Source organism: Caretta caretta, chromosome 18 (assembly GCF_965140235.1).
Source record: "Caretta caretta isolate rCarCar2 chromosome 18, rCarCar1.hap1, whole genome shotgun sequence".
Lineage (NCBI taxonomy): Eukaryota > Metazoa > Chordata > Testudines > Cheloniidae > Caretta > Caretta caretta.
In genome coordinates, this window is record NC_134223.1 from 6,674,859 (window position 1) to 6,700,413 (window position 25,555).

Sequence of the window (25,555 nt, forward strand, 5' to 3'; positions counted from 1 at the left end):
CCGAGGCCCTGAGAAACCAAGTGACTTGCCCAGGGATCACACAGGGAGGCTATGGCAGAGCACACAGGTCTGCACAGTCCCAGGCCAGTGCACTAACCACTGTGCCATCCTCCCTCTCTGGGATAAGTGCTACTGCCCAGGAAAGCTACACACACACTGGACACTGTTTATACTCTGCTCCACACTTAAACAGCGGATCTGCTCCTCGGCTAGTGTACGGCAGCGGACATACTGACTACAATAGGACTACACCGGCAGCAGACACGGCTGCCCACAGCCCCTCTCCGCCAGGAGTGGCGAAGGCTCCACAACGCACCGGGGGTTGGCGCTGGGATGATCTCCTGCTGGGTCTGTTGCTGGGACTGATACTGGAACTGCTCTTCGGGAGTGCGCTGGGTGACATCTGCCATGGAGAACGGACATGTTCAGTTCAGGTTAATCAGGCACCACACACACCCTCTGCCAAACGGGGCCAGAGACCCCAGCACTCTCCCTCCCCAGGAGCTTTGTTTTATTGGTCATTTTTCCAGTTTTCCCCGGGAGCCTCATTTTGCAGTTTGGATCCTCCTCCATTTCTTCCTGAATCCAGCAGTGACATATCAATGCCACATAGTAACTGGGGCAACAGATTGCATCATAAAACCCCAGAGGACTAGACCTTCCCTGCAAGATCAAGGCAAAACAGAAGCCAGGCTGGGAATGGCAGAATTCATATTCCCAACAAAGCACAATTATGCCGACTCCACGGCACGTTAGTTACACTCCAGCCAGTGCTGGCCAGCTGGAGCAAACAGGGCAGCTCAGAAGAGCAGATGAGTGCTCAACAGAGAAAGTGCTTACCTTGATAGTCATAGTAATCTTGATTGTCTAAAAAACAAAACAAAAACAAAGCACAGAGAAAGGTCTCATTTTAGGAACAGCAAAGACCTAACACAGCATGTGGAAGAAGGAAACAAACTGCTCTTGTTCTCCCTGCACAAAACCTGTCTCGCCCAGCCCTGGAAGAGCCCAGTCATCTTGGTGGTGGCTGCATCTCGCCTGGGATACTGACAGATTTCCTAACCCCAAGGGCAATGGAATCCCAGGTGGTTGCATTGTACAGGGAATCCACTCTAGGGTTTACAAGTCTGCTCTGAGTTGCTGATCGCCCAAGTCAACGGGAGGGAGAAGTGATCAGCATCTCTGGGGGAAAAATCAAGGCATAAACTTTCACCCACTGCAGTAGGGGAAGACATGGTTTGAGCGAGGACACAGTAGGTCAAAACTTTCTAAAGCGACTAGTGGAGTGATAAAGACACCGTACGGGGCCTAGTTTTCAGAGATCAGGTGTCCAGCACTTTCTGAAAGATGTTTCAAGTTGGGCCCCCCAAATTACTTGTCGCTTTTGAAAATCTTGGCCATTGGTCTCTTCAGCCCATTTCCAGCGACTCTCCAGGGGGAATGTAAAATCCCAATAATTGTTTTTTTTCCAGATCAGATTAAATGATAATCCCAGCGGCCTGGACAACACTCACTCACTGTAACGTCTGAAAGACCCTGGCTGAGAGAAAGCAGGTACTGAAGGCATAGCAGCTGCTACCTTTGCCTGGTACCACCCCCAACCAGTGTGTTGCAAAGAGCATTGGGCTATAAAGCACGTTCAGTTTAATTCAGTGACAGTTACCGTACTGGAACGCAACACGTCTGTATCTTTAACAAATCTTAGACTGATCAAGGTTCATGGGCAGTGAATACACTTCTTGGAAGCAGCCTAGCACAACAGAATACCAGGAACCATCGGAGTTTAGTTGCTATATTGCAATAATCATTTCCCTGAAATCTCATGAGCCACTCTGAACAGGGGAAGTAGAAACCTGAGTTAGCCAAACTTCTGTTAATGGACTAAATTAGCTTTGCCAGATGGGAAAAGGCAGATTATTTTACTTGGGAGGACCCTAAATTGCCCAACCTTCTCTATCAGCTAGGGATGATCGTGGGCAGCATATCAGTTGTGAGTTTGTTGGGCGATGTGACAGTGAGAAACATTTCATGCAGTTTAAAGGCAACAACATCCTGGAATGTAGAATTGGGAGTGCTTCTGTTTGTCTCTGGGCACCTTGTTACCAGGGAGATAGCAACAAATCCTGCCCAGTCCAGTCCCCTGCACTGAGATGACCCAGGAAGGTCCCTTCCAGTCCTACAATCTTATAAATCAGAAGAGTTCAGTGAAGTGCATCAGACATTTGGGGGGGGAGGGATAGCTCAGTGGTTTGAGCATTGGCCTGCTAAACCCAGGGTTGTGAGTTCAATCCTTGAGGGGGCCATTTAGGGATCTGGGGTAAAAATTGGTCCTGCTTTGAGCAGGGGGTTGGACTAGATGACCTCCTGAGGTCCCGTCCAACCCGGAGATTCTTTGATTACCAGGGACTGGTTTAGGGGGAAGTTTAATGGAGCGACATCTGTGGACTGGGATTGGAGCATGGGTTGGGAGGAGATCTCGCCAAGGACCCGAAAGGTGTAAATACCAGGGAGGGAGAGGAAAGGGTTGGCGTGGGACAAACTGGAATGAAATTCAAAAAGGGGACATTCAGACTGAACATCAGGAAAAAACCCTCCTTGATGGCAAGATCTGTTACGCAATGAAGCTGTCTCACCGAGACACACAAAGAGCAGGTGTGTATGTTGAGGGATGGAGCAGGCGGAGGGGGGAGATATATACGTGAAGCCACCAGGACCACTCACCTAACTGAGGGTCGTACTGGGAATACTGCAGCTGGTCAAGATAAGGGGGTCCTTCGAGATCGTATTGTCCCTGGGCCAGGAGTGCTGCTGGGAACATGCATACATACACAGGAGAGAGAAATCATTGTGGTTTACTGAGTGCTCAAAGTATTTGACCCTTTCAAAACGGCCCCCCACGCCCCTCCCGCTGCTTGTCCCTTGAGTGCGGGCAGACACAGTGTAAGAAAGCTGCCCCCACTGCCCGTGGGATGGACACGTAGAAGGGGAGCCAGCATCCTAGGCACAAGCCAACATCCAGGTGTCTGTGAGTTCAATCCCCCCTCCCACACCACACCCTCAGCAGCCCTGGAAGAGCCCCAATCTGCTGGCCTAGCAAAGCTCTTGGAAATCAACAACTGGACTCCACCGCCATGTTCACACGAGGGTGGTCGTGGTCTGAACTGGTTCACCAGCCCCCCCCCCCCCCCCCCCGGGACAGCCCATCGGGGGAATGCTAGACCAGTAGCAATGGCTCCTTTGAGTGGGTGAAGGGCTCAGTGCCTGGAAGGTCGGCAGGCAGTGGCCTCTCTGTGCTGCTTTGACAACAGGCCCTTCACTGCCTCAGTTTCCCTGAGAGTTTCATCATCAGGGCTCGTCTGCATGAAGAAAGCTGACCTGACGCTCAGCCCCAGGATCGCCAGCGTGTCTCCATGCAGCGTGGCCAGCCACCGTTCCTGGCAGCTGGGAAGGTTGGCTCAGGCCCGCAGGGGCTCAGTCGCTGTGATTGCCCCTTGTCAGGGTTTGGACAGGGCCGCCTGCAGAGCAGGAATTCTCAGGAGAGGACTCCAAGTCGACCCGAACAGCACCAGCACCGTACAACCAGGAGGGACAGCGCAAGCCAGGCGGGAGTCTGAGACAGTTACTTGTCCCACAATGGCTCTACCGAAGCAGCCTCAACTAGCGGGAGCTGAACTCACATAGCAGCGACCCCGAAGGCCGCACAGTGCATTGAACTGAGCTACATGGGCCAGTGCTCTCCGTCTCCGCTGATCAGATGCACACACTGTGGACTGCCTCCCCCCGCCCCGGGCAGGGACTTGCAGGTGTCCTGGGAGAGTGTGCTTGGCATTGTCCTGCCTCAAACATCCTCCTCCTCACTGCAGGTGGGAACTTTATGAGGCCTCAAATTAGCCAAGTGCGTGAACATTTAGACCCAGCTGTGAGCCACCACCTCTCGGATGATGCGTCCAGCCGTGTACTCAAGCACTAGGATTAGGGTTGCCAGTTTTGGGTGTGTTCCTGGAGATTTCATCACATGACATAATCTTTAATTAAAGATTAATCTTTAATTCCAGGCCAATCGTAGGGTGAGTCATGCTACACAGAGACAGCACAAATGAGGGCCACAATCTCAGAGAGAACGAACAGTGCTAGGTCCCAAAATCAGCAAATGAATGATCTCAAGTGTGGGGCAGGCCTGCAAACTGAGAGAGTCCGTCTGCTCCTGATCCTTGTCCCTCATCCTTTCCTACACCCACAGCAAGGTCTGGTGCCTGGAACTGGCTGGCTGGCAGCTTGGTAAATTTGTCTTGTCAAGCACAAGTTCAGGGAGTGTATTAGAAATGGGCGTCCCCGCCGAGGTGCATAGACAGACAATCACCTGACTGACAGCCCAACGGATTTACGTGTGGCTGGATCTAAGTTAAAACCACCCTGGGGTCCAATCTGGGCTGAGCTACCGACAATGCCGGACGCAGAGCAAAGTGGACATTTAAGGCCCTCTCCTCTGGATGTGCAGAGCACGTGTCACACCCACGGCCCCCTGAGTGCCGATGGGGTACCCACGTCCAGATGGAAACATACCTCCAACCCTGCTGTGCTTATGGGATGCGTGCACGCTAGCCTCTTCAGCCATTGCATTCAAATGCAGCTAGGAAAGCCGATGCACTGGAAGTTGAGGGCTTTGCAAATGACGCAGGAAACTGAGACAAGTCTCCCTCCGTCTGGAAGTCATTGAGTGAACAAGAGCTCCTCCACTCCTCCACAAAGCAGCAGATGGCAGAGGAGGAAGGGGAAGAGCTGGCTTAGGCCCAGAACGAACAACAGCCTAACATGACTCAAGACCAGGTAAAAACCCCAACCCTTGCAAGAAGCTGTAAGAGCCGAATCACTGCTCAGCACCCATTGTTTTCCCCTGTCCATCTTCAGGCCCCTCAGTGGGGTTGGAAAACACACTTCCCCTCGGGATGCACATGGAAGTCTGGAAATTCCCACAGGGTCTCTCCTCCCTGCCACACACACTTCATGTATAAAACAAACACAGGCCGAACGTCCAGTGGAGATCACTACCCACTGCCCCTTCCCTATCTGCATCGCTGAAAAAATACACCCAACTAGTCCCGCCCCTTCTGACTGAGGACCCGCCCCCTTGCCCACCAGAGCCCCGAGCCCACCCCTTCCCGCCCGCCAAACCACCTCAACCCCCAGGCCGCCTTCCAGCCCCTGAGCGCCAGCCCGACCCCCAAAACAACCGGCTAGCTGAACCCCAGCCCAAGCTGAGCCCCTGCCGGCCTATGAAATCTGCCGCTGTACTCACCTGGCTGCCACCCTTCTGAACCCCAACCCTACGCTGCTCGCCACAGCTGCCACTGGTCATCTGAGTCAAACTTCAGCCTTCTCGAAATCAGCCATTTTGGGGAAGTCTCTCCCCCGCCAACCCTCGATTGTAGGCACAGCTCTGCCAGTGGCAGCGAGAGCCCAAGCGTAGACAGGCCTCAGGGACCACAGGTATTTTATAGACCTGCCAAGTTCAGATGACATGATGGTGAAAATGCCCGAGCGCCGTCTACACTCGTGCTCCTGCTGGCACAGGGGAGATGCCCCAAGAAGCTTTGCCGGAAAAAGCACACACTAGAGCTGGTCAAAACAATTTTGTCAAAAGATTCCTAGGGCATGTACGGTTCTGACGAAACTTCCACGGAGATTTCGCAGAGTCCAGGATGGAATTTCTGGTCTCAACCAGAGAGAGAAAGATGCAGCCGAGCCAATGGCGTGGAAGAGGACTCACCTGGGATATGACTCCCTCAAAAGTTGTCATGGGATGGTAAAACTGGTTCCTCTCTAGCTCCCATGTACACACAGTCTTAAAGTGACACCGTGTTAAAAAGCACGTTCTTTCACAAACGCGACTCTTCACATTTGGCGCATATTTCTCACTGTTAACGCCACTTTGCTTCTTTCAGTTCCACTCAAGGATCAGATAGGCTGGCTGGTTTCACTTGCTGGATCTCATGTAATAGCAGGAGGCTGCAACATTAGGGCTGCAAATGCTGCTAGGGACTGGGGTCCCTCCCAGCCCAAAACGTAATGACGCAATCAGAATATTTGAAGAAATTCAGAGAAATGTTTCTAGTGACCTTTGATTTTGCAGAAGGTTTGAACAGCAACTCTGTGCACGGAGAGCAATCCACAAGCATACAGGGGGACTCAGGGAAGCTGCGTTCTATCCCTGACTCTACCAGGGCTGGGTGAGCACATCATGTCCCCACTCTGTGCCTCCGTTTCCCCAGCTGTAAAGTGATGGTAACACTCCTGGCCTCCCTTGTAAAACACTTTGAGAGCTACTGATGGAAAGTGCCAGATATGCGCCAGGGGTCATTATTAACACATTTTAAAACCGTGGTGTAGGCAAGACGAGATGTGCGAGCTGGTTCATAGAATCATAGAAATGTACGGCTGGATGAGGTCACCAAGTTCAGCCCCCTGTGCTGAGGCAGGATCAAGTAAACCCAGATCATCCCTGGCAGGAGTTTGTCCAACCTGTTCTTAGAAACCTCCAGCAACTCTGCAGCCTCCCTAGGTAACCTCTTCCAGTGCCTATCTGTCCTTATAAATTGGAAAGCTTTTCCACAGCAGGGGAGCCCTGACTACACTAGGGTTTAAAGCCATGTTCGCTAAAAGGTTTTAGCTCATATGTTTAAACCGCCTTTCCCCTCTCCAAAACACCTCTATCCTAGTCTAGACATACTGTCTGTACATGACAGATTCTTCCTGAGAGCAGAGATTGTGCCTTTGTTGCTTGGACAGCACTTATGCATCGGATTTAACTGCTGAGACGTTTTGCACGTTTAATGATTCACAGCTGTTATTTGTTGTCAACAGCAAATTCAGCTCTAGAGAAGCCTGAGGACACAGCTGTAGTGTTGTCAGCTCTTGTGATACTGGATTTAAAAGTCCCCAGCTCCTGAGGAGTCATGTGAATGTACGAGAATCTCAACTATCATTTTAAAAAAAGTTTCTAGCATTCATGAGTATGGAGAAAAGCTTGCAAATACCAGCCAAGTGCATCCAAAAGGCTCACAAACCAGAAGGGAAGGGAAGGGAAAAAACACCCCCAACATATATTTTCTTAAATCTCACAATTTTAAAGCAAATCCCATGATTTTGGCGGTTGGACTCGTGATTTTTTTAACGCTTGGGATTGGGGATACTGAAGCTATGCTCTACATTGTAGAAGCTGCTTCTAGCACAGAGCGAGGGCTGGCGTTGGTACCAGTATTCCCTTGCGCGCACAGGTCAGTTGCTGGAGGATTCTCTGCTCCTTGAAGTCTTTAAACCACGATTTGAGGACTTCAATAGCTTAGACATAAGTGAGAGGTTTTTCGCAGGAGTGGGTGGATGAGTGAGATTCTGTGGCCTGCATTGTGCAGGAGGTCGGTCTAGCTGATCATAATGGTCCCTTCTGACCTTAGTATCTATGAATCAGACACTTCTGAAAGATGGGACTTTGCAAGGGGTCAGACTCCATGAATGCCTAAGGCACCCATGCCCTAGTCAGCCTAGGATTTATCTAAAACTCACAAAGGGAATCTGCTCTCTACTGGTTAAAACCTTACACGGAGAAGAGTCTAGACTCAGCTGTACCCAGAAACTCATTCTCACCCGAGAGGCCAGTTTTCCATCTTTCAGCTGTAGTAGCCCACAGACTATCACGTGAGCTCTGTCACCTCCTGGGACAAGGTGAGGAGGAGTATTAGAGGTTAACTGTAGACTGTATTTGGGAATGACTCACGGTTAACAACAGGTGTGCAACACAAGAGCCCCCCCCCCCATTTCTCCCAGACTCCTTAACTGGGGTCGAGAGTGAGTTGGTCATTAGTGTAGACAGGAGCAAACTGGTTTCAACCCCATCTGGGGAGATGGGCAGGGGGCTTGTGCATGAAATCACCTGTCACCCCTGGCTAATGTAGCCAGGGTCTGACTACTTGATTCATCCCACGCAACTCCTCTCACCCCGGGACGGCGTTCCAGGATCAGTCCATGGAAATGTTTCCAGGAACACATCATTTTATAAACAACAAAAATTAAATGAACGGGAAGAGCTTGTGGAAAATCATTAAGAAGTGGGGGCAAATTCAGCCCTGGTGGAAGCAGCTGTTGCTGCACTGAAGTCAATGGATTTGCACTGGGTCTAGTTTGGACTTTAGTCTCAAAGTTTTCCTCACATCCACATAAGCCATCAAAACCATGCGACCTGAAATGTGTTTTCAAGGCCCAATCTTGAGATTCATCACAGGGTCTGAGACCTTTCATAGTGGAGACAGGAGCCCACAGAAATCAGTGAACAAGCTAGTGAAAGGCACGTGCCCGAGGGTACCTCTACACTGTAAAGAAAAACCCAGGGCACCGAGTCTCGGAGCCTGGGTCAATTGATTCAAGTACATGGGGCTCAGAGGATGCGGGGCTAAAAATAGCAGTGTAGATATTCAGGCTCGGGCTGGAGCCTGGGCTCTGAAACCTGGTGAGGGGGGAGGGTCTCAAAGCTGGGGCTCCAGCCCGAATGAGAATGTCTACACGGCTAGTCTAGTGCTAGGCTGTGAGACTTGCTGCCACGGGTTTTTCCTCTGCAGTGGAGACTTACCCTGAGAGAAAGGACGGCCCTGTGCTTATGGCACTGGATGGAGATGCAGGAGACTGGGGTTCATTTCCAAGCTCTGTCATAGGTCTTGTGTGCGACACTGAGCAAACCATGATCTTTCCATGCCTCAGTTTCCCCGATCTGTAGAATGAGGGTAGCAAAACTTCCTTTTTTCTGAGCTAGTTGGATTGCAAGCTCCAGAGGCATGAACTGCCTTACTGAGTGTTTGTGCAGCTCCTAATGCAACGGGGCCCTGATTTCAGGGCGCTCCTGTCATATAACCACCACCCACCTCCCCGCTCTTCAGTGGCTCGGGGACACCTGCTGTGTCTGCAAATTCCTCCCCTTCCCCATTTTCAAGGTGACACTGTTAACCCTCCCCCCTCTGGAGAGCACAGAGCGTCTCGGTCCCAGAGGGGTCCCTCAGAGGAACGCCGGCCATGGAGCCACCCCCTGGCTGCCAGCTGGAGCCGACTGCAGAAACTCCAGCAGTGCAAGGCGGTTTGCAAGGAGGATCCCAAACAGGGCAGGCTGAAGAGAGACAGAGGGAAATCCCCAGCACAGTCCAATTACTCTGAACAAGGGCACAGAGGCGCCTCAGCTCAGTTAGCCCCCGACCCACCTCGGCGTTGGTGGTTATGTCCCACTCTCGGTTTCCTCAACAAAGTTCTCTCCCGGCTCCATCTCCTCCTAGATTGTCTGCCCACCCGCTCACACCCCTCCCACCTCTACCTGCCTGGCCCGGGTTCCTGCCACCAGTTCTGTATTGTGGGATGTGTGGCAGGATGGGCCAGCTCTGAGCAGCACCTTCTCCCTCCCTCCCCACCTGACAGTGGCCATCAGGCAGCCGGGCAAAGATGGGTTGGCTCCTTCTCCCCACCGGCGTTGCCTCTGCGTGGGCTGGTTGGGCCTGCCCTCAGGGGTACCAGCTGCGGGGCTGGCTTGGCAGTAGGCAGCCTGATGACAATCTCAGGGGAGCGCCCGGAGTTGGAGGGGAAGACCCATCTCCGACTGCTTGACCAAGGCACAGCCCAAGCGCCCGGCTGCCGCATGGTTCTTATGCCACCTGCTACGGGCCCGCTCTGCACATCAGGTCTCCACCTGCTAGGTGCTGAGCACCCTCTCCCCTGTGGCTGTTGAATGGCAGGTGCGCGGGGTGCTCAGTGCCTTGTTGGATTGGGTCCTAATTGCACAATTGCTGCGTTGCGAGTAGCTGGGCCTGGGGCATCCTGCGGGTTCATCAGCCTTCCACTGAGATCTCTTGTTGCAACCCTTGTCACGTAAGGAAAGCTCTAACAGATGGAACCACATGGGTCACCAGCTGTTCTATGCACTGCCTGGTCCCTTCCCCTACCCCCCACACCCCTCACCTCTCCTCTAGTCTTTCGCTCCCCACTCCCTGTCCAGCGCCAATGCACATATGCTCTGGTCTCTCTCGGCCCCGCTTGGGAACGTTTCCCACGTTTGTTACCCTCTGTGCAGGCGCTGGTCGAAAAGGGACCCTGGTGGCTCTGGTAGCACCACTGACTGGGCCATTAAAAGTCCAGTTGGCTCTCGAGAAGCTGCCGGCATGTCCCTCTGGGTCCTACGTGCATGGATGGCCATGGGGGCTCCGTGCACTGCCCCTGCCCCAAGCACCGGCTCTGCAGCTCTCATTGGCCGGGAATCACAGCCAATGGGAGCTGCGGGGGCAGCACCTGTGGGTGAGGGCAGCGTGCAGAGCCCCCGGGGCCACTTAGGAGGCAGAGGGACATGTCACCGCTTCCGGGAGCCACCTAAGGTAAGCGCTGCCCAGAGCCTGCACCTCAAACCCCCTCCTGGAGCCCACACCCCGTACCCCCTCCCACACCCCAACCCCTTGCTCCAGCCCAGAGCCCCCTCCTGCACTCCAAACCCCTTGGCCTCAGCCTGGCGAAAATAAATGAGTGAGCGAGACTGGGGGAGAGAGCAAGTGATGGAAGGAGGGGGGAAGGAGTTAGTGGGGGCGGGGCATTGGAGAAGGGGCGAGGCCTTAGGGAAGGGGTGGGGCACAGTTATTCGGTTTTCTGCAAATAGAAAGTGTGCAACTCTAACTAGGACCAGCAGCCTCTTCGCTGCCCAGGCTGGAGACATGCAGTCTAACCTCACAGAGCCACCGCCATCCTCCTGCCCTGCTCCGGGGACAGACACCCTACAGCCTCGTTAATTATCCACATAAACCAACAATCAACAGTGATGCCATCTCCCTGGCGACCCCCCATTCCTCCACACGCCAACAGGGAGAAGTGCATAAAATGTCATTAATGATGCAATAATCTGCTGTTACATAGGCCCTTGTGTCCCTGGATCTCAAAGCAGCGGCCAGCCCCCCAGCACTGCCGGAGGGTAGGGAAGGGATGTCGTCACATTTCACAGGTGAGGAAACCGAGGCCCAGAGAGTCTAAGTGACAAACAGGGAATCTGTGACAGAGAAGGGAATTGAACCCAGGCCCATTAAGGCCAAACCACTGCTGTAGCCACTAGGCGGTCCTGTCCTCGGTTCCCTTTTTTCTATTCACCCCTGAAGCCCTGTGGATGGAGACTGCTTCGCCCCTTCCTCTGGACCCTCCCCCTGCTCTTGACTTTCTACCTTCTGCCACATTGCCCCATAGAGTTCAAACTCCCTCTCCCCTTCAAATCGCTTTGGATCACTCCTCCCCCTCCATGCCCCTCTTTCGGGAGGCCGAGCAGTGACTGCCAGTCCCGGGAGAGGCATTTGAGTCCGAGCTTCAGGAGATGAAAACTCTGCCACACTTGGAGAGCCGGTCGGTCAGTGCATCGTACACCTGAATGGTGTGATTCTTCTGCTTAGATCAGAGGCTCTGTGGGAGAGGGACTGTGCCTCCCCCCACCCTCTGGGTTTGGTCCATCACTGACCAGGTGGGTGGATCTCTCACAGTGACTCTACCAGGTGCACCAGGTCACTTTTCTCCAAGGTACATGCATGCCATGCTGGCCTGCCCATGCCAGCGGGCTCGGGGCTGGGATGCCTTGCACTCACCTGGCAGACACAGCAGGATGAGACAGACTGCTCTCATGGTCACGGGGGGCAGCGGGGAGGAGCGGAGCAGTGCAGTGCAGGAGGTAGCTGGAGGAGCTTTGGGAAGTCTGGAAAAGAAGATGGGAGAAGGGATTAGCAGGAGGCTTTGGACGTCGTCCCAACCATGTCATTACAGGGACAATCCCTAGGTGTCTCCTAGGGATACTGCCGAGATACCAAAGGGGCATTCTACACCCTCCTCTTCTTGATGCTTCATCGTCATCTCCCAGGCCAATGGGGGTGGAATTACTGTGGGCCGCTGGCTGGACAAGTCTGACCCATTAACGGCTCCTGCACATCTAGCTCTAAGCTCTCCTCCATAGAAACACTGAGAATTAACACTTCCGAACACCTGCCATTTCTGTGCCATCTCCCAGCCACGGGTTTCAAAGCTACTTGACAAAACATTAATGAAGCCTGAACTGCCCCCCCCTTTGAGGATCATCCTCCCATCACAGACAGAGGCACTGAGGCTTGGAGAATTTAAGTGACTTAACTAAGGCCCCACAGTATGTAAGTGGCAGAAAAGAGACTGGAACCCATGCCCTGACTCCCCCGCCCCTTAACCACAAGACCATCCCTTCCTCCCCATCAGGAAACCATCCGCAGCCCCTCCATGTGCATGCTCCCTGCCAAGACCAGCCTGTTTTTTAAAGGCGTGTTCCATGCTGTCTACTATAATGGGCCCAAGCCCCCACCCAAGCCCCCAGATGCTGGTGAATCGCCGGAACATGCAGCATTCCTTCCTTTCCTGATGGAAGCAGAGCGTGTCCTCTGTGCACATGGTAGAAAGCCTCGTTGGAAAGCTCTTCTCCAAGCTCTAACAAGAGAGGTCCAGCGCCGATAGAATTGCACTGACTACCGTTCTACCAGGAGTATGCCCAGTGCCTGTTGCTAGATCTATAGGGCACCGGGCTGGGAGCCAGAAGAGACAGGTTCGGCTTCCAGCTCTGATGCAGATGTATGACCTCGGACAACTGCCATGCCTCAGTTTCCCCATCAGCAAAGTGAGGATAATGTTACCGACCTTCCTTTGTAAAGCATTAAAGATCAGGTGCACCATAAGAGCGAACTGACGATATTTCACCATTTCTTTTTCAGAAGGATTGTCGGAGAACATGACGAATTTCATTGCTCTGAGACAACACAGCAGACAGCATCTATCCCTGACCAGCCAGTGCACTTTAATTCTGGTTTCCGTCGCACCATCTGCTAGCAGGCTGGGACCCTGCCCCCGCACAAACGCACACTTCTACCACCGCACCTTTCCTCATCCCTCCCAACATTTCCAATGGCTAAAGCACCCCGCCCCGCCACTGAGGTTCGGCCTTTCTGCCCTGCTGCAGATGGAGACAGAGGGTTGGACGGGCCAAACCGGAGTGGCACTGCGATCCTCTGCACTAGGTCTGTATACCTCTCGGTCTGGGGGCCCTTCAACCAGGACAGGGGTTTTAGTGGGGGTCAAAGCAGGGCAGGCCCATGAAACCCAGGCCTAGGGTTGCCAACTGTCTAATCATACAAACCCAAACACCCTTGGCATCCCCTGCCCCACCCCTCCCCCTCCTCTGAGGCCCCGCCCCTTCTCCTAGGCCCCCCTCCACTCACTCCATTCCCCCCTCCCTCCGTCGCTTGCTCTCCCCCACCCTCACTGGGATGGAGCAGGGGGTTGGGGGGGGGCGCGCAGCCTCTGGGCTGGGCCGAGGGGTTTTCAGTGTGGGAGGAGGCTCTGGGCTGAGCCTGGGGCAGGGGGTTGGGGTGCAGGAAGGGGTGCAAACTCTGGGAGGGAGTTTGGGTGCAGGAGGAGTTGAGGGCTGTGGGCTCCAGGTGACACTTACCTCAGGCGGGTCCCAGGAAGCGGCCAGCATGTCCCTCCGGCTCCTAGGGGGAGGGGCGGCCATGGGGGCTCGGCGCGCTGTCCCCGCCTGCAGGTGCCGCCTCCTGCAGCTCCTGGCCAATGGAGAGCTTCCGGGAGCTGCGTGGAGCCAGGGGGAGGGAGCCTGCAGTCGGGGGCAGCGTGCAGAGCCCCGCTGCACTGCCAGACTTTTAGCAGCCTCAAATCTCCCGGTTTGGCTTCAGTATCCTCTGCGAGATGGGCCTGATTCTGGGAGACTCCTGGTGAAACCGGGAGGGTTGGCAACCCTACCTTACCCAGTCCTGGGTCCTATGCATATTTCTGCCACTGCCCCACACTCTTGTCTTGCAACATCTCATAGTAATCCAGTTCCAAGCTCCCCATCCAACAAAGCACTCAGCCCTGGCCTGCAAAACCCTTGCTTCTCCTACACTGGGCTTCAAGAACAGAGCAATGCTGTATCCAAAGGGTGCCAAGAAGTGATGCTGCCAAACTCCTTGCACAAGTGACCAGGGCTGGATTTGAACCCGAGCTCCCCAACAAGAAACAGGCAATGCCATCGGCCACTTTCCTTGGAGCTCTCAACAGCCTGTGCACACTGGTAACCCCAGTGCAGAAGGCAGGCTGTTCCCAATTAAAATCCACACAGTCCGCCTCTTTCCACTGGGGTGATGGAAGTTTCTGGAGGGCAAGCCCAGCCCGGCTAAGTGAGAACACATGCTGGGCTCATTTTCCAAAGGTCACTTGACATAAGCACGTACTCTCCTTGTTCTTACTGTATCCACACAGGGTGAACAGCTGGCTGACACCGAGCCAAGTGGCTGGCGGATCTTAACATCTCCCCAAGCGTGTCCTGATGGTGGGAGGTGAGCGAGAGCATCCTTCTTCCCAAAACAAGATGCCTATCTGAGTCACAGCGCTCTGGGGGGAGCAGGCTAATCATCTCCTGGCAATAGCCCATCACGGATGCTGGATTGCAGAGAGGAGGATCTGTGATCTCTGATACGGTTTGTTGTGCGCAGCATCAGAGTCACCAGCTCATCCTCACCTCAGCGCAGGATTGGGGGGGGAATCTCAGTCCAGCTCCTAGCGGGACTGGTGTCTATATCCCAAAGCCACCACTGTGGAGACAGGCACTTACTTCTCCAGCAAGGTGAAGGACCATTTTTGACTGAATTCTCCTCCGGCCCCTAGGGAGGGTCCCTCTGGGGATGGATGGAGGCACGCTGGGAGAGCAGGGAGGGAAGGGCAGCAACCTGGAGAATGCCTGTACTGTCGCCAACGTGTGATCTCTATCCTGCGGCTAAACAGAGGCCTTCAGTGCTGTCAATCCAGCACCGTTCACTTCCTGCTACTCCTAACAGGCCCCAGCTAAGATCAGAGTCCCATTATGCTAGGGGTAGTACATACACCCTGCAAGAGCGAGTCCTTGCCTAGTGAACTTTGCATCCAAGCCAGAAAGGGTAGGAGAATTATGATCTCCACGGTGGAGACGGGGCGCTGAAGCACAGAGAGATGAGGTGACTTACCCAAGGTCACACAGGGAGGCACTGGACCCAGATCTCCCGAGTCCCAATCCAATGCATTATCTTCCAGCCTTTCACGCCGCCTCCCCCTCCCCCCACGTTCATGTGAAACTGAAAGTCTTCCAATGTCTCAATAGAGAAATGGCTTTCAATCCAAGCCAACACAGGCGAACTTGCTCCATCTTCCTCCTCCGCATCCCTGGGGGACGCAAGGAGTGGGATGGCGACCTGATCTTGGAGTGGAACAGACTCATCTGCAAGGACCTCATCTCAGCCACTCTGGTTCAGGAGAACGTTGCACAAGTGGCGAGAATGTGATTTCTCTTGGTCTACATCAATCCCCATCCCATCACATGGGGAAAACATGACCAGGGTTGTCAATGCTTAGCCTGACTTTACTCAGCTGTTTGTTTTTTCGCTGTTTTTAACACCAGGATCATCTGAAGCCTGGAGACATACAAAGGGGAAATCAGTGGAGGCATCACGGATGGTGCCCTACGTGGAGGGCAGAGAAGTGACTCCAGGTAGCATCAGCCTCAAAGGAAGGCAGAACAAGGCAGTACCCCTGGGTGCGTCTTGGGTCACCTCCAAAGATGGCCTCTGACTCAATCCAAAACCTCAGCACTGACACACATCTATGCTGCATCGCTGCCCTGCCTTCCCAACCTTCACCTGAACCCCCTGTTCTCCTCTCTCAACACACAGGGTATTGCTTAAAGATGGTAACTATATCAGCATGGTCCTCACATGTTCATCAGTAGTCCTTGACTAATCACATGCTTCAGCATTCTCTTCTCCTCCCACTGAACTGCAGCCACCTCTGGGGTGGAATGTCATGGCTGTGCGATAGAGTGCAGCAACACAAGGCCCGGTGGAAACTGTTTATTTGATGGAAAATTGGAGCATAGACTAAAGAAGTTTTTTTGTGGAAAGTGTCTGAGTCCCACTGCAAATCTCAACTTTTAGTTGAAAAACTGAATACCTGAAAAAATTTGATTCAGGAATGCTGCTGCGGTGCCTTCTGGGAGCTGGTGTTCAGCTCGTGGTCCCATTCTCCTCTACAGGCAGGTTCCGACTACATCTGCTGTGATACACCATGGTGGCTCAACAAGAAGGGTGACAGTGGTGTATTGTGGGAGATGTAGTCTGACCAGGGAGCTGGCCCATAGAGGAAAATGGAGGCATGAGACCACCAAACTAAAATTCCCATTAAGCAGTGGGGCAGCATTTCAAATCAAAATTTTGAGGTTTTGGGGTGGAAGTTTTCTTTTTTTTCAGCAAAAATTCAATGTTTTCCATTAAAAAAAAAAATTCAGATCTAAGTATAAACACCATAGCTTGGCACAAGAAGTGAAGAAAACCAACCAACCCCACTGAAACTCAAGGGGAACATCATGGGGCAGAAAGCATGGTCATTGCTCCCAGAGGAGTTTGAGTGGCTAAGCAGTGCTTGCTATGGGGTCATTCCCAATGCCCAAGGGGGCGAGAGAAATATGCAAACCCTGATATAAGAAAAATAACGTAGTTGGATATTTCACTTTTGCCAGAAAGTTTTTTGGAAAAATTTCTTGAAGGGTCCCCAGTTCTGCAGCATGTTAAACTACCTACCAGTATTACAATATCTGTACAAAACGCTCTAGCAAGGAAGTAAACGCTTCCCGCAACTAACAAGCTCTCCAGTAAAATCTGAGAAGCCAGGCCCAACTATGGATGTTCTGTATCCCTTGCAGAACTAACAAATACACCAAAACAACTTCAGATTTGGGCATGAAACCAAAGACGTAGCCTGGTTTTGCCCATGGAGAACTGAAAGCCAAGGTGCGTTAGGATACATCTGCACAGCAAAAGACGACATAGCAGTGAGTCTTAGATCCTCTGTCTACAGACTTGGGTTGGCAGCCATGTGGACATTCCGGCTTGGGATGGGGCTCTGAAACTGATCTCCCTTTCCAGGCTTCAGAGCCCGAGCACCAGCTGGAGCCAGAACGTCTACATGGCTATTTTTAGAATTGTAGTGCGAGTCTGCTGATCCAAAGTCTGTAGACCTGGGCTCTGAAACTGGAAGCCGCTGTGTTGTTTTGCTGTGTAGACGTACCCTTAGTTACTAAGTAAGTGGATCCCAGGTTGGAAAAATCAGTTTTGGACATGAGATTCTATAAAGAAAGGATTGCTGGCATAATTCCCACCGATTCATTAAATACACTGTAGCGTAAGTGGGTTTCCTTTTGGAGTTCAGCTCAATTTAATGATGTGAATTGGGGGGAGAGTAGGAAAAAGAGGCCGGGGTTGTATTCCTGGGTCCTTGGGCAAGTCACTGCCCCGCCCTGTGCCTCAGTTTCCCATTTATTAAAAAGGGATGATTCTTTCATACTTTTGTAAAGTGCCTTGAGATCTCTGGATGAAGAGTGCTAGATAATAACTAGTTTCAGAGTAGCAGCCATGTTAGTCTGTATTCGCAAAAAGAAAAGGAGTATGAGTGGCACCTTAGAGACTAACCAATTTATTTGAGCATAAGCTTTCGTGAGCTACAGCTCACTTCATCAGATGCATTCAGTGGAAAATACAGTGAGGAGATTTATAAACCCAGATAAAAGTTTGGTGGTGGTAGCAGTGGAAGTCCAAGGGCAAAGGGTAAAATAGTTTGTACCTTGGGGAAGTTTTAATCTAAGCTGGGAAAAGTAAGCTTGCGGGATTTTCATGCAGGTCCCCACATCTGTACCCCAGAGTTCAGAGTGGGGAAGGAACCTTGACATGGTGGGAGCGGTGGGATAACTATAATAACTAGCCAATTTCTTGATTTTAGATTGATATGCAAATACTCATTTGAAAAGGTTACAAAGAAACAAACAGAAATAGTGCTGTGGAATCTTCAACTGCTACAAGCGGCAGGGAGCTCGCGTCGATGGGTCACCTGACAAAGCAACTCCAGCAGCGTAGCGCCCCCTGGCGTCCTGCTGGGGCAGTGGGTTCATGCAGACGGCAGGATGCTGCCTCGTTCTTGCAGCAGCTGGGGCTTCGTTGGAGAACTCTCACCTCAGTACTGATAGGAGCAGACGCTGCTTAAGCGTAAGTGTTGTGTAGCCATGCCGGTCCCAGGATATCAGAGACACAAGCTGGGGGAGGCCACATCTTTTATTGGACCAACTTCTGCTGGCGAAAGACAGAGCTCTTCCTCGACTCGAATACACCCTGCAGGTTGTACAGCTGACTTGCTGGTGCAGCTTGTAAAGGGAGGGGGGACAAGGGGGTGGTAACGTGCCAACAAAAACCGCGTCTTTTTCGCCCTTTGTCTTTCCCCTATATTTTGCCCATCTGTTTACCAGCTTCTCTGGCAAAGATGCCGTTGTGACGGCTTACCCACTGCCTGGACTGCTGCCGGTATCTCGTTAGTGCCAATGCAAGGTGGAACGTGTCCTTCCTCCTCTAGACAAGTCATCCCTGTTATCAGCGTAGGAAGCTTATTTCCCAAAACTCCTTTGTGACCAGCACCGCTAACCTGTGCTTAACGGACCTCTGCACAACCTTTGCTAAGCACATTTAAAAAAAAAGGGGGGGGGGAATTCCCCTCTATCAAGTCCCCACCCTCAAAACAAAGGCCCGGCTCCCCCATGCACTTACCCACATGCTTAATTTAACCCCCAGGAGTAGCCACTGTATGAGTCAAGGGCAGCGTGGGGGTTTGCAGAACAGCAGCCAAAAACAGTCTGGCAGCTGCAGGAACAGCAAATCACATGGGGAGGGAGGGGGAAGGATATGTTTTAAAAGATTCTTTTCCAGACTGATGTGAACTGAAAAAATACACTGGCATAGATCGCCGCTTTAGTGCGTGTGCCCCTTTAAGAAATAGCAGAGGTACAGGGGTGGTGGGTGTGTGTAGAGTAGGATCACATAGCCAAACTCTGCAATTAGCACAGGCTGTGGTCAAAAGCCTCCTATTTAAGGGGCCAGCGGACAGGTTGAAAGTCCCACTTCTAATGCATCCAGCAGCTCTTTCCAAGTGTCCTTTGATTTCTCCATGCATGAATAGAGACTTGCTCTCCTGAGCTACAGAGGGGAGAATTTCTTTCCTCTTTCTCCCCCCGCTGACCATGCCCGTTTTCCTTGGAATGCTTCCCCCCCCCCATCCCTTACCCACCCCCAAGGTCCTTCACCGAAAAGGAAATACTTGCTCGATGCTCTGGGCAAAGTGTCCTTAAAACAGGCCTGGACGTAATACGCTTCGTTCTTTAGGAAAGTTTCCTGGTATTTCCCCCCCTTTGAAGAAATGCTGTGGAACTCTGCTTGCGTGTGCAGAGCATCGAAGGAGGCCATTTCTGCCCATGCTGATGCTCTTCTCCCCCCACCCCTGCCCCTCCCCAGCTTCCAATCAATTAATCCAGGGCCAAACGCCCCCTTGATGCAGTCAGCTGGAAAAAGAATGAGGTCAATGATCCAGAAAAGCACTTTTCAAGCAAGCAAGCTAGATTCCTCTTGGGCTGCCAGGAGTCCTAGTCTGAGCACAGGGGTGGCTGGGAGTGGGGCCTTTGCCCCAAGGCAGGATGGGATAGCTTAGCATTTGAGGACTGGACACCGGGCTAGACAAGACCATGCTAGGTTCTTCGCTATTTGCACGTGCTTGGCTTTCAGTGGTTTGCAGAGATTTGAGCCCATTTGGGAAGGATTCCTTGGAAGGCTCTGTGTGTCCCTTCCTAGGAGCAGTTTGCTTTGGAGAGTCACGCCAGGCTCCCATCAAAGCACAAGCAATGCCGGGATAGCTTTGGGAAGCGAGATTCGATAATTGCATTTAAGAGACAAACAACTGATGGTTAATTGTAGGCAACCGTGGAAACGCGGAAGGTGCTGCAAAGCTTCCATATGCAGTTCTGCCAATGCCCCTCAGTCCCCACACACAGTGCCTCCTGCTGGTCCACCCTTTCCTCTTCCCCCTCCAGTTTGCCCACGCTCCTCAATCCTGTCCTGCGACTTCCCACTTCCCCGGCACTCCAGTCCTGCCCTCCACCACCCACCGCGTTGCCAATACACCTCAATCCAGATCTCCAGCACCTCCTGCTATTCCAGCCCTAGGCCTTCCACCACTTTGTCTCTACACCCCACCATCCTAACTTGCAGCCCCTGCGGCTGGCAGTGAAATACACAACATTACTGAAAGCTTATTGCAAGATTTCTCCCGCTCGGGGGTGAAACAGACAGAGTTCGACTGCTCCCCTAGATCATATGCTCCTTGTGTCAAGGGGTATTTTGCATCTTGTACAACACTGGTGAATGAATAGCAAGGACTACAAAATCCTCCAACATATTGTCACTGGGGATGGGGGTCAGAGTTTGAGAGCCCCGGCATTTGTTTTTGGCTTGACAAAGCCACTTAGAGTTTTGCAAACCCTCTTGTGTCTCGTTCTGGAAGCCCAATCAGCACACAGCTGCGGCCCACGCGACCTCCTCAGGGGCACAGGTCATCTTGGATGCTCCCCACAATGGTAAATAGGTGATAACCACTGGCCTAGCTCCAGGACAGGGAGCCTGTGCTGTTGGCTAGGGACAAGCCCATCATCCTAAAGGTCTGTAGGCTCTGTTCTCACTCCTCCCAATTACACTCTCCCCTCTCCCTTTCTTGTCTCAGTCTTGCCTCTGAGAGGCATATGAAGCCAATAAATCCAAGTCAAAACTTCCAGGCCCACCATGTTCCAGTGCCTTTGAAATCAGGCCAAATGAGCTTGCCTGGCCCTAATAAAACACTTAATTCTTTTCCTGCCTCTTGTGTCTGAAGGAGTCCAATCACTTTACAGACACAAACTCTTACAAAGGCCCCTGTGAGATAGGCAAGGATAATGGTCCCCATTATACAGACGGGGAAACTGAGGCACAGTCCAGGGAAGAGAGTTGACCAAGATCACATAGAGACCAGAGTGAATGAGGCTCATTTGCCTCTTAATGTGGGGTTCACACTGAAGATTCAGCTACCCAGCAGACAGCAGCCTGCCCAGTAGGCAACACCCGCTGATGAGAGCGCACACCACCCCAGCCAGCAGTGGACTAGCTCCAAGGTTTTGGTGCGAGTCTTTGAAGCCCTCAGTTGGCCAGTCCTCGCTCCTTCAGGCCTTATCTCCACTCGGAAAGATTACTGCCCACGGCCCAGCAGTGGTGCAGCTGCATGGGTGCTGACACCTGCGGAGGTTGTTACCACCCGTCACAAAAGCACGGGCCAGTGGAGAAAATGCCCGTGCCCTGGCTATGCAGCAGGGGTACTGCAGCATCTCGAAGCTTTGCTTTGGTCTCCCGTTGACGTCTACGATAGACGAGGGTGCTGTGATTTGCACATGGTCTGTAGGCTCTGTTCTCACTCCTCCTAAGAGCCCAGAGTCAAGGCGCCAGGGCTGAGCCTTCCGCACCCAGGGTGCAACACATGTGTCTGCACATGCAAACCTGCCAGCTCGGACCCCACAGCTGGCAGCCCAGAGAACAGGCATGTGGGTGGCATCACAGGAAAGGGCAACTGCCTTGGGTCAAGGGGGTGGAAACGTCCACAGGAGGGGGGACCAGTTGGAGCTGGGCACTGTTTCAAAAAAACCCTTCCCCCACGGGCTGCATCTGGAGCTCTGAAGCTTGAGGGGTCTGGTTCCAAGCCAGTTCTCACCCCACCAGGGCTATAAAGGAGAGGGGAACAGATTCAGAGTCCCACAGGGGCAGGGAAAAGGCCAATCCCGCCTTTTCTAGTGAGTGAGGTGAGGAGGAGGAACACCCCCGTTGTCAGCCCACGTGCACGGGACGTTGGAATTCAGCTGCCAGAACTGGGGGTGCTGAGAAGGAAAATGGGGCCACCTCCCTGCCCAGCTCCCCACCACTGCCAGATGGACCCAGGGCCCCTTCCTTTGGCATCCCTAGAGGCACTGGGTCTTGTGGAGCCCCATCCTTCAGCCTGACCTGCCACAACGAGAGAAGCACGTGGACTCATCCTTGTTTTTAAGCACAGCTCAAGCCTGGCACTTGTCCAGCGCTGCACTTGTATCTCTTCTACCCCAGAATCCAACCGCTCATGCGGCTGGATCCAGGAGGGTGCATCTAACTCCCACCTCTGACTTCTGCCTCCCTGGATTTCAAGCCTGATTGCATTGTCCTGAGCGGCGCAGTGCTTCAATTCCACCGAGCCAGACTCGTAGTTCTCACAAAGAGATGGGAGAACTGGGCCCATTCACACAGGAACATCAGCCTGGAAGGGCCCCCCTGACTGATCGAATCCAGGCTTCAGCTATTGCTATTTGCCAGACTTTGGATGTCATGTTATTCTATTTTTTTCTTTAAGTTACAGGGTTGAAATATGTTAATTCGTTGGGTTGTTAGCATGTGCGAGTGTGGTGGGCATAGGGTACAGGGACAATGACAACCCCACACACCAAGTCCTCTATCCACACAGTGGGTAGAGCACTACCAGGAGCGAGAGGTAAGTACAGGCTCCATGCCGGCCCATTCAGACCTTAGCCTCTCAGCCAGGACTGCGTGACAAAGGGATCAATCGGTCTCAGGTGGGGTGGCTGTGCGCGCGATGTAGACTGGGGACGTGGGCAGAGATCACGTCTTTCGTCTGAACATTCGTATCCCTAAACAGCGGGTGGCAACGCCCGGTCAGTTCATCTTTTTCTAATCAATTCTTTGAGATTCACTTACACCTCAAAAGCCAGCATTTATCTCAGGTTTCAGAGTAGCAGCCGTGTTAGTCTGTATTCGCAAAAAGAAAAGGAGTACTTGTGGCACCTTAGAGACTAACCAATTTATTTAAGCATAAGCTTTCCAATGCACTTCCCCGTGCAGCAAGCACAAATCAACTCCATTAGCTCTATTTTCATCACTGCCATCCAAGATTGGCGACGAACTGAAATGATGTCAAAATTCTGAGCTAACCTGCCTAGGGGAGGCAGCATGGGCCAGGGGATTCCATTCCCGGTTCCGCCACTGATCTGCTGTGTGACCTTGGGCAAGTCACTTGACCTCCCTGTGCCTGTTTCCTCTCCCACCCTTTGTCTTGCCCGTTTCTACTCTAAGCTCTTCAGGGCTGGGACTATTTCTTATCAGGGGTCTGGCCACCACATGGCACAACGGGGCCCTAATCTGATCAGTACCTCTGGGCACTGCCATAATACCAAAACCAAACAATATTGCTCTGTAGAGTTGGTCCCTGGGCTGCACGGTCTGTTTACTGATACAAAGGGCCACGACCAAGGATGGCCCTTTGAGCCATTAGACTGGTCACGGTGGCCACTGCTGGTTAGTTAATGTCACAGCTTGTCCTCTTGTCTCCACAAGCTGCTGGAGCCGGTCTCCACTTGGCAATTTACTGAAATCCCTCTTAGTCCAGAAAACGTCCAAGTGTAGACAAGCTCTGACTCTCCACAAAGCCGCATTCGAGCCACCAGCTCCCTCTTCCCCCGCTCTGAGTCCTCAATTCATCCTTTCAGCTGTCAGCCCCTGCCCCTTCTTGGGAAGCTCACCCAGTGACATGCTGCTACATTCACTCTGGGCATGCCCCCTGCTCCCCACTAAGAGTGAGTGGTCGAAGGGTCCCGATAGACGGGCACTAGCCACATGCATCCCAGTGTCTCATTTGGAGCAAATCAATGGAACATCATCAGTCAACAGACACCAAGACACACATACACACTCCAGGCTCCAACTCACCGAACTGAAGAACCCCATTAAATGTACCCCCACACCCAGGCAGAGTTGGAAAGAGGATAGATTTTGCTATGAAAGATGTGGTTGTTGCTGGAAGCGGGAGGTGGGAGCTGGAAGTGGGAAAATCTGCCCAAGTTTACGGAGGAACTTTCCTTTCTGCTCTGTGCAGGGGTCTAGCGCTCCAAGAAACCAGATGTTTTTGTAATGCACATCTGGGAACAATCAATCTCAGAGAAAGAACAACACAGTCGCCCTCTTTCATTCAGTTAAACCCCACCTTCCAAAAGGCTGGCCCCCTCCCCCAACTTTTTACACAGCAATCCAGCTGCCAGAGAGTGAGAGAACAAAGAGAATGAGAGAGGTTTCAGGTTTTTTTGGCCACTGACCAAAGGTAAAACTCACTGAAGTGGGCTTAATTCCCCCCATCCCGCACACACTTTTTGGGGGATGGGGGGAGACATTAAATTATCTTTTGTACAGTTAGTTTCTGGGGGGGGGAGTTAGAGCTTCCTTCAAAAGTTAGGATATTTTTAGATTTATTTCATGGCTAAACATCTGTAATTCTACAATTGTCTAGTTCTAGATTTAAAAAATGTCGTCGTCCCCCCAAACCTTTTTCCCCCCATCAAACTTTTTGGCTGCTCAGAACAATTGCTTTTTGCTTAAAGCCCAGAGTACAGCTTTCCAGAGCTGAGCTCCACCTTAGGCTGGAGAAACACAAACACATTTGGCAAGAAGAAAAAATGCAATTGAGGGGATTTCCCTCCCCCCCCCATTCAACCGAGAAATTCTGCATTTCCGCACTTTGAGCTAACTATACACTAAAATCATACCTCCCATCGTCCCTCCAAGTCTAACCCAAAGATGTCACCTCTCCAGCTGGGAAGCATTCCGCTCCCCAAATCAAAGGGATATTATCCCAATGTGTCCTCTCACCCCTTCTCATTCTCTTACCAGTTTGGGATCTATGTGCCGGTTTGTTCCTTTCCAGATGCCCTGATCCCTTCTGTCTGGTCTAAAAGCTCCAAAATGGGACAAGTAGCTCCTACCTCCAACATGATTGCACCACTGGGTCCTAATGCTACACCCAGTGCAATCTCAGTCCTGCTTCCTTTAAAGGGAAAATATAAATGGAAGTTACTGCCAGTCTCTGAGTTGCAGGATTATTTTTTAAACTCCTCAAACCCTAGTGGCTGAGAGATCAAGGAAAGAAGAGAGGGGCTGGAGGTTTTGTTTGTCCAGGGCCAAGCACAATGGGATCCTGATCCATGATTGGGCGCTCTCAGGCACTTTTGCAAGGCAGATAATTGAAATACTAAGAACAGAGGCTCAACAGATTGGGAATGGGATGCAGAGCACTCCCACACTGGCTCACTGGTGCCAGCACAGCCCAGGTGGTCACAGTGGTGGTCAGGAATCGTTCCCCTTCACCAGCTTTTCAGTAGGAACAACAAAAACACTGGTGGTTTTAGCTCAGGCCTCAGCAGACTAGTGTGCACCTAGCAAAGGCCCCATTATAATTCATCCAAAGTCCTTCTCAGGCCAATTAAGAGGTCTACACTGCACCATAAACCCTGGCTTTGGGCCCAAACTCCCCTTCCATCCACACAGACCTTGGTCCAAGAGCCCCTCTAGGCTCAGGTCCCCGGCGCCTGCTGCAGATGGGACGGTGAGCGTCCGAGCCCCACTGAGACTCAGGGCCAAGCCGTCACTTTGCAGTGTGGACGCAGGACAAGCCGCAGACCCAAATTAGTTGCGTGTAGCACAGTAAGGATGTGTTCAGACGGCCGAGAGGCCTGGGTCCAGCCTGAGCTCAGGCCTGGAAACAGTGAGTCCAC

General features: G+C 52.4%; 1 protein-coding gene across 2 annotated transcripts in view; it reads right to left on the reverse strand.

The window, feature by feature from the left end:
- Positions 1-24,790, reverse strand: part of MFAP2 (microfibril associated protein 2) — a 31,386-nt gene extending 6,596 nt beyond the window's left edge. Inside the window, exons 1-5 of one of the 2 annotated variants that reach the window (XM_048824814.2) lie at positions 24,672-24,790; positions 11,637-11,743; positions 2,722-2,808; positions 841-867; positions 317-403 (exon numbers count right to left, since the gene is read on the reverse strand). In XM_048824814.2, coding sequence (XP_048680771.1) covers positions 317-403; positions 841-867; positions 2,722-2,808; positions 11,637-11,673 — 238 coding nt within the window. In that variant the 5' untranslated portion in view covers positions 11,674-11,743; positions 24,672-24,790. The remainder of the gene's footprint in view (positions 1-316; positions 404-840; positions 868-2,721; positions 2,809-11,636; positions 11,744-24,671) is intronic. The other variant, XM_048824817.2, reaches the window with a different exon arrangement.
- Between the last annotated feature and the right edge of the window lie 765 nt (positions 24,791-25,555).